The 16,615-nt window shown below is 36.0% G+C and overlaps 2 protein-coding genes across 5 annotated transcripts in view; one reads left to right on the top strand and one right to left on the bottom strand.

The window, feature by feature from the left end:
* Nucleotides 1–754, top strand: part of DPH5 (diphthamide biosynthesis 5) — a 36,264-nt gene extending 35,510 nt beyond the window's left edge. Inside the window, exon 8 of the mRNA XM_010377252.2 lies at nucleotides 212–754. Within this exon, the coding sequence (XP_010375554.1) occupies nucleotides 212–408 (197 nt within the window). The 3' untranslated portion in view covers nucleotides 409–754. The remainder of the gene's footprint in view (nucleotides 1–211) is intronic.
* Nucleotides 755–1,349: 595 nt separating this feature from the next.
* Nucleotides 1,350–16,615, bottom strand: part of SLC30A7 (solute carrier family 30 member 7) — a 106,378-nt gene continuing 91,112 nt past the window's right edge. Inside the window, exons 11-13 of one of the 4 annotated variants that reach the window (XR_004058947.1) lie at nucleotides 15,829–15,921; nucleotides 14,302–15,508; nucleotides 1,350–1,536 (exon numbers count right to left, since the gene is read on the bottom strand). Coding sequence is in view for 3 of the 4 variants with exons in the window: in XM_030936824.1 (XP_030792684.1) it covers nucleotides 15,874–15,921 (48 nt within the window). In the remaining variant the exon portion in view is untranslated. Of the gene's footprint in view, nucleotides 1,537–9,037; nucleotides 15,922–16,615 lie in introns of those variants that run through there. The other 3 variants (XM_030936824.1, XM_010377248.2, XM_030936822.1) reach the window with 3 other exon arrangements.

The raw sequence follows: 16,615 nt of genomic DNA, 5'->3' as shown, positions 1-16,615 counted from the left end.
TTGGAAGTACTCTTTTATAATATTAGGTAATACAAATGATTTAGAAAATCCCTTGGATGAATTAATGGATAACTGGTCCATAAGTGGCAAAAGAGATTTAAGATATTTGGGGCTTCTTGAAATGTACTTGTGGTACTGATGTTTGACTGTTGGACAGGATGATGCATTTGCTGAATTGAATGGCAGTATCTTTTTTTTTTTTTTTTAATAGCAATCACCGAGGAGACACTTTGTGTTGGCTTAGCCAGGGTTGGAGCAGACGACCAGAAAATTGCAGCAGGCACTTTACAGCAAATGTGTACTGTGGACTTGGGAGAACCATTGCATTCCTTGATCATCACAGGAGGCAGCATACATCCAATGGAGATGGAGATGCTAAATCTGTTTTCCATACCAGAAAATAGCTGAGAATCTCAAAGCATTGATGGACTTTGAACATAGATATTTACTATCGTCTGATTTAAATTTCAACCATATATGGATTGATATGGTTTGGCTGTATCCCCACCCAAGTCGCATCTTGAATTTTAATCCTCATAATCCCCAGGTGTTGTGGGAGGTAATTGAATCATGGGGGGGCAGTTACCCTCATGCTGTTCTCATGATAGTGAGTTCTCATGAGATCTGATGGTTTTGTAAGTGTCTGGCATTTTTTGCCGCTCTGTGAAGAGGTGCCTTTCACCATGATTGTAAGTTTCCTGAGGCCTTCCCAGCCATGTGGAACTGTGACTCAGTTAAACCTCTTTTATAATTACCCAGTCTCAGGTGTTTCTTCATAGCAGTGTGAGAATGGACTAATACATGGATGCATGCACATTTGTGTAACAAACAGGTCTTTTGGCTTATCTAGCAAGTATAAAACAAGTGACCAAAAAGAAGTTGACTCAACAATGCTTGGTTTCCCGTGGCAGTGAGTTTTTTCCCTATGGTATCATCAGTTGTTGCTGCTATTTTGGCAACTTTTCAGGATGTACACACATAAAGCAGACCAGGCTGGAAAGCTTGTGGATAGACATCCACTGACAGAATCATTTAAGAGCAGTTTTTATTTATGAAACCAATTTATACAAGATGGTTGTTAACAGAATATAACTTAGAGGTAACTGGAATTTGAATCACTTGAATCTCAGTTTTAAAGGGTAGAAGTTATGAGTGCCAAGAAAAGCAAATAAGAGATTAGTAAACATTCACAAAATATGTTTATGATTTTCTTCTTTTTAAAAAAGTTAGCTGTCCTGACTGCATGAGGGGTTGTACTGACAGCAGCTGGTATTAGTGTATATAAACAAAGGTAGAAAGATTACATTTCCATCCAGCAGTCCGACTTAAAGCTCAGCTGAGCACATGCCACAAATGACATTCTTCTGAATTCACTGTCTTGGTTAGCTGACATCCTAATTATGTGGCTCATATTCTGCTGTATTTTGGAGGTTATATAATTGTTTAATTATAAATGTTCAGCCAGTCTTGTACAGTTGCTGTTTGGTTTTAAATAGCATCTTTCACATCCAAGCAGACAAATGGAAAACTTGCTGACTACAAAATAAAATTTGTAAAAATATAAGTTTGAAGGTAACAATGGATTAGTCAAGATATGCCATATCACTTAACTCAGTTAATATGCCATTGTATATGTGCGAGTAGTCACACATCTTACTAGTTTTAAATAACACTCCATTTATGACCACAGGTCATTCTATTTCATGACCAAAGAGTTTTATATTTTTTGTCAATTCTGAATAGAAATAGCTTTCTTATATGCTAGTTCAGTTGGTTCAACTCTAAGTATTTCCATGGCCTAACCAATTTTTCTGAGCCCTTAATAAATCCATTGGAAGTTGAACAAAGATTTCCCTACTCCCTGGGTTCATCAGTTAGCTAAAGATTATTTGACTTATTTTACTTCGAGATAAAATATATTTTTATATATATATATGAAATATCTCTTTTTTTCTTTCTTTCTGAGACAGAGTCTCACTCTGTAGCCCAGGCTGGAGTGCAGTGGTGCAATCTTGGCTCACTGCAACCTCTGTCTCCCAGGTTCAAGCGATAATCCTGCCTCAGCCTCCCGAGTAGCTGGGATTACAGTCATGCGGCACCACGCCTGGCTTTTTTTTTTTTTTTTTTTTTTTTTTTTTTTTGGATTTTTAGTAGAGATAGGGTTTCGCCATGTTGACCAGGCTGGTCTTGAACTCCTGACCTCAAGTGATCCACCCGCCTCGGCCTCCTAAAGTGCTGGGATTACAGGCATGAGCCACCACGCCTGGCGTCATTTTCAATCCATTAGACACAGAAGGGGAGAGAGCCAAGTACATTTAAATGCCAGTTGTATATTATTTTGTTCTCATATGTTAAACTAAACATTTAAGAACTATAAAATGAAGAACTTCTGGTTTTGGTAATGGTGTAATAGCTTGTAATGTTCAAACCCTCCCAATTATAAACTATGGACAAAATATAATAAACAATGGTCTAAAAACTCTAGGGAGTCACTGAGACCAGCTGTGAACTATATATGATTTTTCCCCTTAGGTCATTCCCAGACTGTGTGGTAAGGCATGGCTAGAACTCAAGAGAAAGTTGCGGTCTTACTGGCTTGAGGTGTTAGGATGGAATTAAGGGCTGCTAGAAGAACTGAAAATTAAAGCAGCAGATCCTAGAAATGAAGGTGTCAGAAATGGAGGAGGCTTCCTGTCTGCATATGATCTCTCCTTGAAAATCCTTAGGTAACTCTCGAACCTTGCAGGCCCCGGGAAGACTCCACGGACCTTGGTGGGAAGCCACAGTTGGAAGTCTCAAGAAGCTGAACACAGATGGCTGTTTTCTTTTGCAACAGAAGACAGAGTTTCAAGTTTGAATTCTGACAAGTTAGAAGGGCTTGATAGAACTTTAAGCTTCCCAAACCCCAGAATGGCCATGTATTAATAAAGGCTGTGTGCAAGACTAAAGATTTATGCTAAAACTAAGGATAAAACCTTTAACATAATATAAAATCAAGGTGATTAGCCAATAAATTTAAATGAGATCAAAGCTTAGCACTCTTCAGAGTATAATAAAATGAATCTGTATAACATATAAACAATGACCTGAATACAATAAAATGCTATAGGGTATCCAAAGAAATAAGGAAATACGGCTTATAGCTTATGGTTTTAAAAAAAGAGCAGACAATAGAAAAAAATACTAACATAAACTAGATGATAGTGGAATTAGCAGACAAGGTTATTTTTAAAGCAGTTTTTAGAACTATGTTCATGGAAGAGAAGGTAGTGTGGTTGTAATGAATGAATATAGGTGTATACTCTCACCCCAAAAGTGGAAACATTAAAAAAAAAAAAATGGTCGGGTTTAACTGGAGAATACAGATGATACATGAAAGAAATTGTCCAATCTGAGGAAGAGAGAAGAAAAGATTAGAAGGAAAACAGTACAGAGCCTCAATGCCATTTGGGGAAATATCAAGCAATTTAACTTACGTAACTGGATTTCTAGAAGAATAGAAGGAAAATAGGGCAGAAGAAAATATAAGTAACTTACAGGCCAGAATTACCCCAAATTCTGTCAAACCCAAAAAGCTGTCAACTCAACAGATACAATAAACTGAGTGAACCCCAAGTGAAATAAATAAATAAAGTCATACCTAACATAACAGGTAAAACTGATAAAAACCAAGGATAGAAGAAAAAAGCTACCAAGGGTGTTAGTAGGGAACCTACCAACTTTTTATCTGAAATTAAACTTAACTAGGTTCCTCTGTTTGCTAAATCTGGCAATCCTGTTCGGTATGTAACTTAATCTCAATTTAATGAAATTGTAAAATGAACACTGCATTACTCAGCAGGGAAAGGATGAACAGTAGTGAAATCCCAGTGTTAGTACCTGAAGGCTGCATACATTTATTTATTTAATAGTGTTTAGCTCTTTAATACTATAAAGTTCTTTAAAATTATCATGTAGTGAAACCCCATCCAATAATCTAGATACAGAACAGTTTCATCACCCACAAGATCTCCCACTCTCCCTTTATATTCATCCCTCTAGTTCATTCCTCCTTATTGTTAAGTAGTGTTCTCTCATATGGATAGACTACAGTTTGTTTATCCATTTTTATCCATTCACTATTTGAGAGATAATTGGTTTGTTTCCACTTTCTAGCGATTATGTATAAAGTTGTTAAAACATTAACAGGTTTTTGCCTGATATCCGGAGGGATTGCTGGATCACATGATTAAGTGTGCACCTAATTTTATAAGAAACTGCCAAAATGATTTCCAAAGTGCTTGTACATTTTGCATTCTCGCCAGCATTGTATTATCTTTGCCAGCACTTCATGTTGGCAGTATTTTGAACTATCCTGATAGGTGTGTAGTGGTGTCTTTTTCTTTTTTTTGAGACAGAGTTTTGCTTTTGTTGCCCAGGCAGGAGTGCAATGGCATGATTTCGGCTCACCACAACCTCTGCCTCCTGGGTTCAAGCTGTTCTCATGCCTCAGCCTCCCAAGTAGCTGGGATTACAGGCATGTGCCACCATGCCCAGCTAATTTTATATTTTTAGTAGAGACGGGGTTTCTCCGTGTTGGTCAGTCCGGTCCCGAACTCCTGACCTCAGGTGATCTGCCTGCCTCGGCCTCCCAAATTGCTGGGATTACAGGCGTGAGCCACCGTGCCCGGCCACAGTGGTGTCTTTGTTGTGGTTTTAATTTGTATTTCCCAATGCCTAATGATGTGGATCATCTTTTCATGTGCTTATTCACATTCTTATATCCTATTTGATGAAACATCTCTTCATGTATTTTGCCTACTTTTAAATTGGATGGTTTCCATATGGTTAAATTTTGAGTGTTTGTTACATATTCTGGATAAAAGCTTTTGTAAGATATATGACTTGCAAATATTTTCTCCCCATCTGTAGCTTGTCCTTTCATTCCCTTAACCATTTTTGATAAAGCAAACGTTTTAAATTTTGATTAAATCCAGCTTATGTTTTCTTATATGGATTATGCTTCTGTTGCCATGTCTAAGATCCCATCACCAAATTCAACACTCAATATTTGTATGAAGTGTGAGTTTTAGATCCACACTTTTTTTTTTTTTTTTTTGCATGTAGATGTTTAGTTACAACATCTTGATAAGAAGACTATTCTTCCATTGAATTGTCTCTGCACCATTGTAAAAATCACTAAGCCATATTTATGTAGGTCTCTTTCTGAACTCTTGCTGTTCTATTGATCTGTGTGTCTCTCCCTTCTGTGATACTATGCTGTCTTAATTACTTTAGCTTTATGGTATTCTTAAAAACAGGTAGTGTGATTCCTTTAACATTCTTTTTTTCAAAGCAGTTTTAGCTATTCTAGTTCCTTTGCCTTTCCATATAAATGTTAGAATGAGCTTGTTGACATATACAAAAGAGCTTGTGAGATTTTTATTGGAATTGTTTGAGATGGTGTGGACATTTTGGGGTTTATTCTGTTTTGGGTTTGCCCAACTTCTTGACTCTAGGTGTACGTCACCAAACTTGGGAAGTTTACAGCCATTATTTCTTCATATCTTATTTCAGCACTATATACTTTATCCTGTCTTTGAGAAATTCCGATAAATATAAATGTTAGACATTTCTTACTGTCCCATGGGTTCCTGAGCTCTGTTCATTGTTGTTATTGCAGTCTGTTTTCTCTGTTGCCCAGAGCTGATAATTTTTATCCATCTATGAATTCACTGACTCTTTTCTCTGTCTTCTCCATTCTGCTGTTGAGTCCATTCTGTACGTTTTAAAAATTTTGGTTACTTTTCTAAAATTTCCATTTGGTTATTTTTGTATCTTCTGTTTTTTAACATTTGTTGCAAGATTATTTGTGATTTCTTTGTCACGTATTTTTCTGTAGGTGTCTGAGCATTTCATATAGCATTTTTGTATTGCTTTTTTGAGCATTTTAAGTATCTGCTTTAAGGTCTTTGTTAGGTAATTCTAAGATTGATATCTCAGTTTTAGCATCTATTGATTTTCTGTAAGTTGAAATTTTTGCAGCACTTTGTCAAGTAATTTTGGATTATAGCTTGGCATTTTGAATATTACGTTGTGAGTTGCTGGGTCTTGTTCAGATTTAATGGAGAATATCAATCTTTTTGTTTTAGCAGGCAACCAACCTGTTAGGTTCAGGATACAATTATCAGATTGCTCTTTATGGGCTACAGTTCCAGTGTTAAGTTCGGTTTTCAAAGACTGCAGTTCTCTTTGGATCTATTTCAAGTTTGTGGCATGCAGTTTGGGACTTACGAAGTAGTCTGTTGGATAGTTTAGTTCTCAAGATTCTCAAGGCTAAGTAGAACCAGATCCAAGCATTAGTGATTTGAGGATGATCCTTGGTGTTCGTAAACAACTTTATGAGATTGCTTTCCTAGTTTCCTCCCACTTCATAATCTCTCCACTACTTCCTGGTTCCCTGGGCTCCCTTTCTTGGTTGGTCCTCTGGCCAGAAACTTGGGGATCTAGTTACTCTACTCTGTTGCTATTTCATACCTTCATGACTGGGCCTGCATTCTGACCCATGTGGAGGGGGTACAGAGAGAATAAAAGCAACAGGGTTGCTGTACCCTTTTAAAACCATAACTCAACCAAACAGAAATATTCCCCTCCCTCAAAGTTTTAGTTCCTGTGGGCTTCCATAACTGTTGGCCACCACCACAGGATTGCCTGGGGGAAGCTTTTGGAAGGCAGTGGGAAGTCTTCCCTCCAACTAATGTTAACAACAAATGTAGGAACTTTGCCTTCTTTTGAAGTCTGTAGAAACCGACATGACCTATGTACAAATTATTGCTCATGGGGAAAGTAGTATGATGCACATACAGGACAATAAACCCTGTAAAGCTGAACATTATGATTTAACTTATTGTCTAGGGTGGAAGACAGCAACGGCTAATCAGATGGACCTTACTTTATTTGTAATTTTACAAGTCAAAATGACATACTCAAAAGTCCAAGCCAAATGGCCAAGCCAAGCCTTAATTGCTATGAAAGTGCTTCTTATATGTGAATCTGAATATCTTGTTTACTTAAAAAATACCACATTTTAAAAATGCCATTTGGTGGCTACGTTCAGGAAATACTTTTTATAATGTCTTTGTATTATTTTGTTTTATTCTTTAGTTTCAGCAGTTGCTGTCTCACAAAAAGAGTATTATTCACTTTAACAATTCATACAGAATTACTTTTCAAAGAGGAGTTAAACTTTACATTAAAAAGCAAAAATCATCCATTTTTTCAATAAATTGCCTTGCCTACACTGTGCCAGACTATGCATTTCTTATTGTTAACATTAGCAGATAAATTTGAATTGTGAATTTAAATGTTGGTAGCATGTGTTAAGCCTGAATTTCATGGTAGATTTTTTTTTTTTTTTTTTGCCTCAAAGTAGAACTGGATGACCTGATAATGTTTTAATGAACGAGAATCCAATTAAAATGCTGTTTCCTTTTTTTTTTTTTTTTGGAAAGAATGAAAAAAATAGTAAATTGCTATCATTCTGTCTACACCTATTGAACCTGTTTGCTCCTCCTTGTCTCTGCTGTTTTTTTTTTTTTGCTTTAGACTAATGAAAAGTTTGGTGCCATAATCAAGGGTTTTATTTAATAAGGAGGGAAAGAAATGCATTTAAGTTTCGAAAGTTGTTCAGAAGAGTTTACACTTGATAAGCATTAGAGAGCCACTCAAGATTCCTGAGCTAGAGGACTGCAAGTGGAAACTGGGAAAGCAAGACCAGTGTAACAGAGGGTGGCTTCTGCGGTTAGTAAAACCAAAACTCTACATAAGATTGGCCGGTGCAGTACTGTACCAAACAACTTCCTAACCCAGTGTATAAACAGAAGAGACTGCTCTGTAGGAGTGTTGCCAGGCCACTGTAGAATTCGGCCAGAGGCTAATTCCAGAGAACACAGGATAGGTAGGGAGTCTCAATCTAGCAGGTATGCAGAGGGACCAGCCCCAGGCATTCAGGAAGCCAGGACAGGACAAATGTTTCAAAAGCGCCTGGACAAAAGTTGGATTCAACAAAAATTCCTTGTACTCCCTGCCAAAGCCAGAATTGTTTGGGTGGGGGCTAGAATGGAGGTGACTAGAGCTGGACAAGGAAAGTGATTCTGCTTGCAATCATCAGTGAAATCCTGGAATAGGGCAGTGGGAATGGAAAAGAATGTAAATGATTTCAAAGGAAGAAAGACATTTTATGATAAGAGATTCAGGAAATGGAGGTGATAAAGGCATTGCTCAGTTTTCTAAGAATTCTGTGAAGAATTCCGACAAATTGGTAGTTGAGAATTGAATGGGAAAGATTTGTTTTCTTCAATTTTGAATGGGATATGCTGGTAGTTCTGCCATGAATGTGACAAGAAGCCACTGATGGCCTTGAAGCAACTTCTACAAGATAGGGAGGAGTGAAGCTATACTACTAGGAGCTATGGAAATGGTTAGAAAGGAGGTAGAAGCAGCAAATGTAGACCACATACAAGGAATCTGACAGCAGACATGCTGAGGATAAAGCCTTGAAGTATGGCAGAGATTGATAGTAAAGAAGCTGCTTTGGTAAGAACACGTTTGAGAAGGAAGGTGACATGAGTGGTGCCTGAGATATTGTGGAAGAAATTATTTTAAAAAGGAATTGCTTCTAATTAGAGGGGAAAATTTGGAAGGATAATGGAGGCTCACATCAGATGCTTTGGTTTTCACGTCATATAAGACTAAGTCATCCATAGAAACTGAGATGAGAGAACAATTTGGGAGTGATGGAAATATCTGGAAGTAAATACTTTGAAACATGTTTATGAGGTCAAATGCTGACTAAGAGCCACAATGAGGCTGTTCACAATGTAGAGAAACTTTCAACCTCCTACCATCTCTTCTCTCCTAATGAGTTCTGCCGTTTCTTGGCTCTGAAAATCCTTCTTTGCCTTTCATTCCTTAAGTCCTCTAGAATCTATTCCAATACCTGTAAGATTCAGCAGTGTTCATTTCAGTTCATCAAACTGATTGATAGACACAATTCAGGTAGAGATTTTTAAACAGAAATTTTATTGAAAGAATTTTGATACAGTTTATGATTCTTTTTAAATACATATGAAGTTTAACAAAATATATACATGAATGAGTTCAAGTAGAAAATGTGAAATATACATTATAGATTTGTTGTATTGCACTTGGGCAAATCATAATTGCTCACTTCAGCATATTCAAACCAAATCACAACATAGTCTTTTAAAGTTGACATTATAACTTAGCCTTGTACTCAAACATTTTAAGAAATGTTTTGATGCCATAGTCTTCACCAAAGGAATCAAACCCAAATTCTAACTTGGCCATGTTTAAACACCACTGAAGGCAGGGAGGTAAAGTGTTGTAGGGGTGTTTAAAATATACTAAGAAGGGATTTGGCAATTTTCCACTCACAGTATTTCCAATATAAAAGACTCATTCTGTTTATCAAACTCACAAAGTTGGGGGGAATATCACTTGGGAAAAAATTTCACTGAACTGCTATTAAAGGAAGCAATGAAGTTACTTGACAAACTATTGACAGGATGTCTAGTTCAAAATAGAATTTTCATTGAGGCTAACTGTAGCACAATATGTGATACATAAACAAAATTCAAATATTAAAATTCAAAATAAAAAATTTTCCCTGTTAGTATAAAGTAGAAGTTCTATAATGGAAATAACAATGAAAACAGATGAAAAATCAGTAAAGAAAATAGAGGGAGGTGCTACTAAAATGTGTTTGAGGGGAAAAAGAGAAAGGTAAAAAATAATTCTGGGAATATTTAAATCAGTAATTGAATACATGTAGTGTTGTCTTTAAAGTACCTTCAAGAAAGACCTCTTTCATTTTGGATGACAATACATCAGGATAAATAAAATATGTGAATATGGCAATTTTCCATAAAAACAAAGGAGACTATGGAGACCGTCTGGTTCCTGACTTGGCCATACAAAATACAGAAAATTCAAGTGACCCAGGTTCCACAGTCCCAATTCTGTCAAATTCTGATCCAACAATTTGTAAAATGGGTAACATCTTTATACTTCCACTGTATATGAAAAAGAATGAGCAGCTCACAGGGCTACTTAAAAAAAATGGCCAAGGTGAATATATAGTCATTTATTTGTGCAAAAATGCCAAAGAAATGCTGAGATGTCTTCTGTAAAAAACAGTAAATTACTGGTTTTACCTATCCCTAACTCTTATTTTTGACACAACTATCTAAAATGTTCACTAGTTAACCATTTACTGAGCATGTAAATCCACGAGGATAAAAGAATGCATAAGAGAAAGATATTCTTTATTACAAGCTTTCCAACATCATGATCAAAATTACAAATAATTTTCAAGGCTGTTGTAAGAAGTCAACATTAAATGTTAAGTTTAAGCATAGATTACTACTATTTATGAAACATATTTCTTGGTTTTGAAAGGTATGCATAAAATGTAATGTAAATCAAATCTACTTATCCCTCTCCTGCAGTACAAAATTACTTGTACTTTTGGGGAACATAATTCCCTAATAAACTAAATTAAGGTCTCTCGGGTAGAAGTTCAGTTTCTCTCTTCATATGGCCACAGAGGGTACTATCTTTTGATTTAGTCCCTTAAGCAGCTTACTCTGCAATGCCAACAAAACTCCATTTTTTAAATAGTCTTAAAAGTGCTTAAGGGAGTTCTGGTTCCTCTTTTTAGCCTGCACAGTTTAAGATCAATGGTAAAGGTAGGAAATAAGCATAAGGGCACTGGAAGAAGGAATGAGTCTGAATAATGTACAGTGACTGTTCCCCCATACCAATTTTGTCATGGTGATTGTTCACTAATTTTACAGGAGAGTCTATTGAGATCTGCTACAACTTCTTGGATCTTTGAAGCACTGCTGAATGACATACACAAAGCAGAGCAGATGTCAGCACCTGATTAATCAGTGCTCTACTACTGGCTATATTCCCCAGGCAGGTCACTTAAATTATCTCCAAACAGCTTCCTCATCTGTAAAAAGGATACAAATCCCTTCCTCACAGAGAAGTTATGAGAATTAGAGGAGATTTGAAAATGCTCTGTCAATCATAAAATCATGCAAAATTATTCCTTTGTAGAAATTTGAGGCTTAAATGTAATAACACGAAGGCCACACTAAGCGCCTGGCACATAAATACTTCCTAACCTTGCCTTCTGTGTAATCTGCAGTTAGGAAATATAAACCAAAGACACCCTGGTCAGACTCACATCCATTTGGCTTTAAATAGAACTGTCCTCCTCTGCTCCTTTTCTCTGTCTCTTTTTTTTTTTTTTTGGATTCATAATCTTTCATTGTATCTGAGGCTATCTTGAGTCTCTGGTTGAGATCTGGGTCACTAAGGCTTCTGGGGGATCATGTCTTCAACAAGCCTTCCAATGAATGTCCAAACAAAATATAATTTCCTTTTATTTATTTTTTAACCAAAGTTCTTATGAATTGGAAAATAATTTGTTTCAAAGATGGTGATGAAAGGAAAAAAAAAATTTAACTTTCCAAAGGTCATGCTTTTATGAAGAGTTAGAATTTAGTATTTAGAATTCTGGTTAAGACTTCAACATTTTACCTTAATTAAAAGATTTGTTTTATGCAACATTTAATGCCCAGTTTTGCATGGCTCTAAAAATCTTTAAAATGCTAAAGCTTTTCCAGTGACTGGAAGCCAACATGACAAGACTGAAATGGAATGACCTGTGAATTAGCCTGGCTTATTAAAAAATACCAGTTCAGAGAACATAAACAAAATAAAGAAACTAAGCAATCCTTACAATGGATTTAGCCTTGGGCAATTAACAGAAAAATTCACTCATAAAAGGATCCATTTTACAGATATCATTTTTTAAAATGTCAGGAACTGGCTTTATAAGAGTAAAAAAGTTAAAATTAATTACAATATCTTCCATAAAGAATATTATGGAAATAATTATATATGAAAAATGAGACAATAAAAGTCCATTTATAAAGTGCCTTAATGTACCAAAAAAAGGAGGTTAGATGTCCTTTATTTACAAATCGTATTTAATCCCATTTACAGAAAGGCAAATATTACGCTGGAGAGGCCAGCATAATAGAGTGTAAAGAACTCTCAACTTTCAGTCAGAAGATCTGAATCTTTTTGGCTTTGCCACTAATTATCTCTGTGACTTTGAGCAAATGAGAACTTTTCTGGGCTTCGGTTTTCTCATCTGTAAAATGAGAGGTAGAACTAGACTGCTTCTAAGGCCAGTCCTTGCTTAGATGTAAAATTCTATGTTAAGCAATGTAAATATGGTTCTTAAATTTTGGCATTACATAACAGGGTTCTACCATATCTACATATAATCTCTGTAAAAACTGATTATTCCATAGTAGGTAGGTAAAAATATTATAGAACTGTGATCAAATACATTTTGAGTTCATGATTTGGCTGCTGTACAAAGGTGCAAAAAAGTCATAGCATTTTGGTTACTGATATACATGTGTAGGTTTTCAAGAATGCTGACAAATTCCAGATATAAGGGAAATGACAGCACAAGAACACTGACCTACAGATCAACTAGATACTGTCCTTCACAAAGACGCATGGGGAGTTAGCAAACTGAGGAAGCTGTAGATATGTTAAGCCCTTCATCTTGAGGAATATAATCTGTGTTTAAAAAACCAAAGCTAGTGGCTGAGCACAGTGGCTCATGCCTGTAATCCCAGCACTTTGGGAGGCCGAGGCAGGAGGATGACCTGAGGTCACGAATTCAAGACCGGCCTGGCCAACCTGGTAAAACCCTGTCTCTGCTAAAAATACAAAAATTAGCCAGGCATGGTGGTGGGTGCATGTAATCCCAGTTACTCAGGGGGCTAAGACAGGAGAATCACTTGAACCCGGGAGGCGGAGGTTGCAGTGAGCTGAGATTGCGCTAATGCACTCCAGCCTGGGCAACAAGAGTGAAATTCCATCTAAAACAAACAAACAAAAAACCCCCAAAAACCAAAGCTAGTATAGCTATATTTCTGTTTGGGAAGGTTTACCAGGCAAGGTAAACTGTCCCTGAGCAATACAAATTTGTTGTCCAGAGAATATTTTGAATTTTAAAAATACTGGCAAAGTTATATTCAGATATGGGTTTTTTGTTTTTGTTTTTTTTGTAAGAGTTAGCCCAATATCAGGGATATTGTAAATTAATTTTATAACAATAATCAGGTAGTATTTCTCATTGGAATTATCAACTTTAGTAATACACATGTGCCAAGAACACTAATAAGACAAAATATTTCCTAAGAGTGACAAAAAAGTTGCTTTTTCTCACTAATTTTTTACTGCTGCACACATAGGTATACTGGCATTTAATTAAAGCATAAATGTTAATGCTGACTTCCTAACTGATATGAGCTGGCAATATCATGTAACAAATGCAAATTCACATCAGTCTAACACTATATAAACATACTCATGCATTTGTGTACTGATAGTACAAATAAAATGATTCATATTTTGACAAAAACTAAACTTGGAATGGAGAGCTCTGTGAAAGGCAGACTTGGGTCTTCAATTATCTCCATATGTGAAATATCAGTAGTTATACATACTCAGTTTTTAAAGGCACACATCCAAAATCTCCCTTCATCTAGATCTGTCATTTTCTCTATCTAATATGCCAAAACCCACAAAATATCCCAGAGTTCTCTCAGACTTGGTGGTAGTTGCAAACTTCTAAATGACTACTTATATTTGTAGAAAAACCAGTACCATTATCAGGACACTTCCTTTTGAACTTTCCCTCTTAAAAGACCTCAACAGTTGTTTTAAGCACATACTACTGCAGTAAATCATAGCTTTCAAACCACCTGGCAGTAAGCAAACATGTTTAGAAAATACTACTTTGCCTGCAGAAAAGAGACTATTGATAGACTTCATGGCAATCTGCAGCAGTTTAGAAAAGAATGAAGAAAGTAGTCTAGTTCTCCTAGTAGAGAGTAGTTTATAGATGTAGGTCAGATATACGGGAAAAGACACTCTGAAACTTAGAATCAACAGGGATTTCTGCTTATTGATCTACATTCTTAATCATCATTTCCATCCTGCAGCGTTTTTTCTCCCACATTTACAGTTTTTTTAAAGTTAAAAGGGAATACATATTGTAAAATGAAGTATGATGGGAAAATCAGATCATTATCTATTCATAAAACACAGAGAATACTTAAGTATAGTGTTCAAGCACTTATCTCAAGTTGCAATTTTATTTTTCAGATATATAAGAATCTAGAAAATCAACTTAGTACTTACTTCCTAGATACCTGTGTTAGGAAAAGTTCTACATCACCACATTTCCTCTGTACCTTTAATAATTCAAACTCAATAGAATGCTGCTTTAGGATTCCTGAAAGCAATTGTATTTGTGCAAAGCCTAAACAGGAAAACAAAGTGGATGACTTGGCATTTGAAGAATGAAAAAGCCAAACAGCACTGTCACAATCATTTCTGCCTTCAGTCTCCAATGCCTTTTTCTTTAATTATAAAATCCATAGAAGTGGCAAGGAAAGATATAGGGAAGTTTATCACAGATACAGTAGCTTTTACAGAAATTTGAAATTCAGCAGATGTTTTAAGTCAAAATTTTCTGTGTAACAGATGAATTTGCAAAGTTTTGAAAACATAGTCCATGAAGTAATTTAAAATGTGATAATTAAATTTGTTTTAAAAAGCAAATTAACAGCTTTTATTTTCTGATAAGATAAAACAATCAAAGAAAAATGTTCATATATCCAAACCTATGCTGGAAGTACACAAAAAGACAATTTGTATACATTACGGGCAATAGTCTTGCTTTGTATAGATTACAGAATATCCATTAAAAAAAAAAAAAAAAAAAAAAAAAAAAAACATAGCCGGGCATGGTGGCTCATGCCTGTAATCGCAGCACTTTGGGAGGCTGAGGCGGGCAGATCACGAGGTCAAGAGATTGAGACCATCCTGGCCAACATGGTGAAACCTCGTCTCTACTAAAAATACAAAATTTATCTGGGTGTATTGGCACATGTCCGTAATCCCAGCTACTCAGGAGGCTGAGGCAGGAGAATAGCTTAAACCCAGGAGGTGGAGGTTACAGTGAGCTGAGATCACGCCACTGCACTCCAGCCTGGTGACAGAGCAAGACTCCATCTCAAAAAATAAAAAATAAAAATAAACCATACATGACTTTTGATGGTACATTTCTATGCTGGCAAATACATTTTCGGATACAAAGGCACTTTGAAAACCCAATATGGTTTGGTTCATAAGTTTGCAAGGTACAAACAATATTACAAACATGATTATACTGAAGAACGTCAACAATTGTGACATTACTTATAGAACAGATTTCCAATTTCTTTCTTTTTTTTTTTTTTTTTAAAGTAATACTGATTTTGTGGGAATGAAAGCAGTGGTTTCCAGCAGCTTCAGTGAAGACATTCCAGAAGACTGGAGGCCCCCAATCTGAAATTCTTACTGGCTGGGATGAGAGGAGGATGGTGTGGGCATTCAACATGAAAACAAACAAACAAACAAAAACCAAAAACAAAAAAAGAAAGAAAAAAGGACAAATCAACACCCTAAACCAAAAACCTCAGAAGTCAAAAAGATTTGGAGGAAAGAGCACAAAAGAAAAGACCAAAAGTCCAGGAGATATCCTCTTAAATCTGATCGCTTAGCTGTGAACTCCCCACAGAGCATAAACGGCTGACTCTACCCAGTCTACTTAGTGCTCGGGAGTTGTAGTGATAATTTCTCTCTTTTAAAAAGCTGGGTACAATGTTTTGGATTGTACAGTACCAGAAAAATTTGGTCCATAAAAGGTGCATAATTTCTTTCCATTCACTACATGGCTGCAAAGTCAATCTGTACATAGAGCTGCCTCACTCCAGCCTGAAAAGTAAAAAAAAAAAAAAAAGAAGTTAGAAAATCAAACAAGCTAATAACACCCTACACATTTCAGGAAAGTAAGTCTTTTCTTTTACAAATCTCGCTTTAAAAAAAAAAAAAAAAGAATTATTTCAGAAACAAATATATTCATAAGCTACAAAAAAGAATCTCCATTTACCACTACAAAACAACAACAACAACAATAACAACAACAAAAGAGCCATGTTAACAGTCACACACTCTATCCAGATATCCAGGTGATACTTAGAAAAATGCAGTTCCCTTTCTATAATTACTCTGTTAGAGGGCACCATGGTGCTTGACTAGTTGGCTCCTAACTGAAATTCATACATCAACCCTGTCTAAATCCTCCTATGATAAATGATTAGTAAACAATCCAGCAAGTATAACTATCTATCGGAATTATTTTGCACTCCAAGTCCTCTCTTCTGTTTTGGATACGAACTTGCTACTCAAGGATACTGCTCTCTAAATTCTCCCCAATATCTTCTGTATTATCAATTTACTCCCTCTCAACTGGATCACTTCTATTAGCATACAAACACACTGTAGCTGTTTCTAGCTTTGAAAAAACCTCATGAGAAATTATCTTTTGGGTACAATGTACACTATTCAGGTGACAGTTGCACTAAAAGCCCAAACTTCACTATTATGCAATATATCCTAGTAACAAAAC

The sequence above is a fragment of the Rhinopithecus roxellana genome, chromosome 8, assembly GCF_007565055.1.
Source record: "Rhinopithecus roxellana isolate Shanxi Qingling chromosome 8, ASM756505v1, whole genome shotgun sequence".
NCBI classification, from domain to species: domain Eukaryota; kingdom Metazoa; phylum Chordata; class Mammalia; order Primates; family Cercopithecidae; genus Rhinopithecus; species Rhinopithecus roxellana.
The sequence above is the reverse complement of the archived record's forward strand: the minus strand, read 5'-3'. Positions and strand labels throughout refer to the sequence as shown.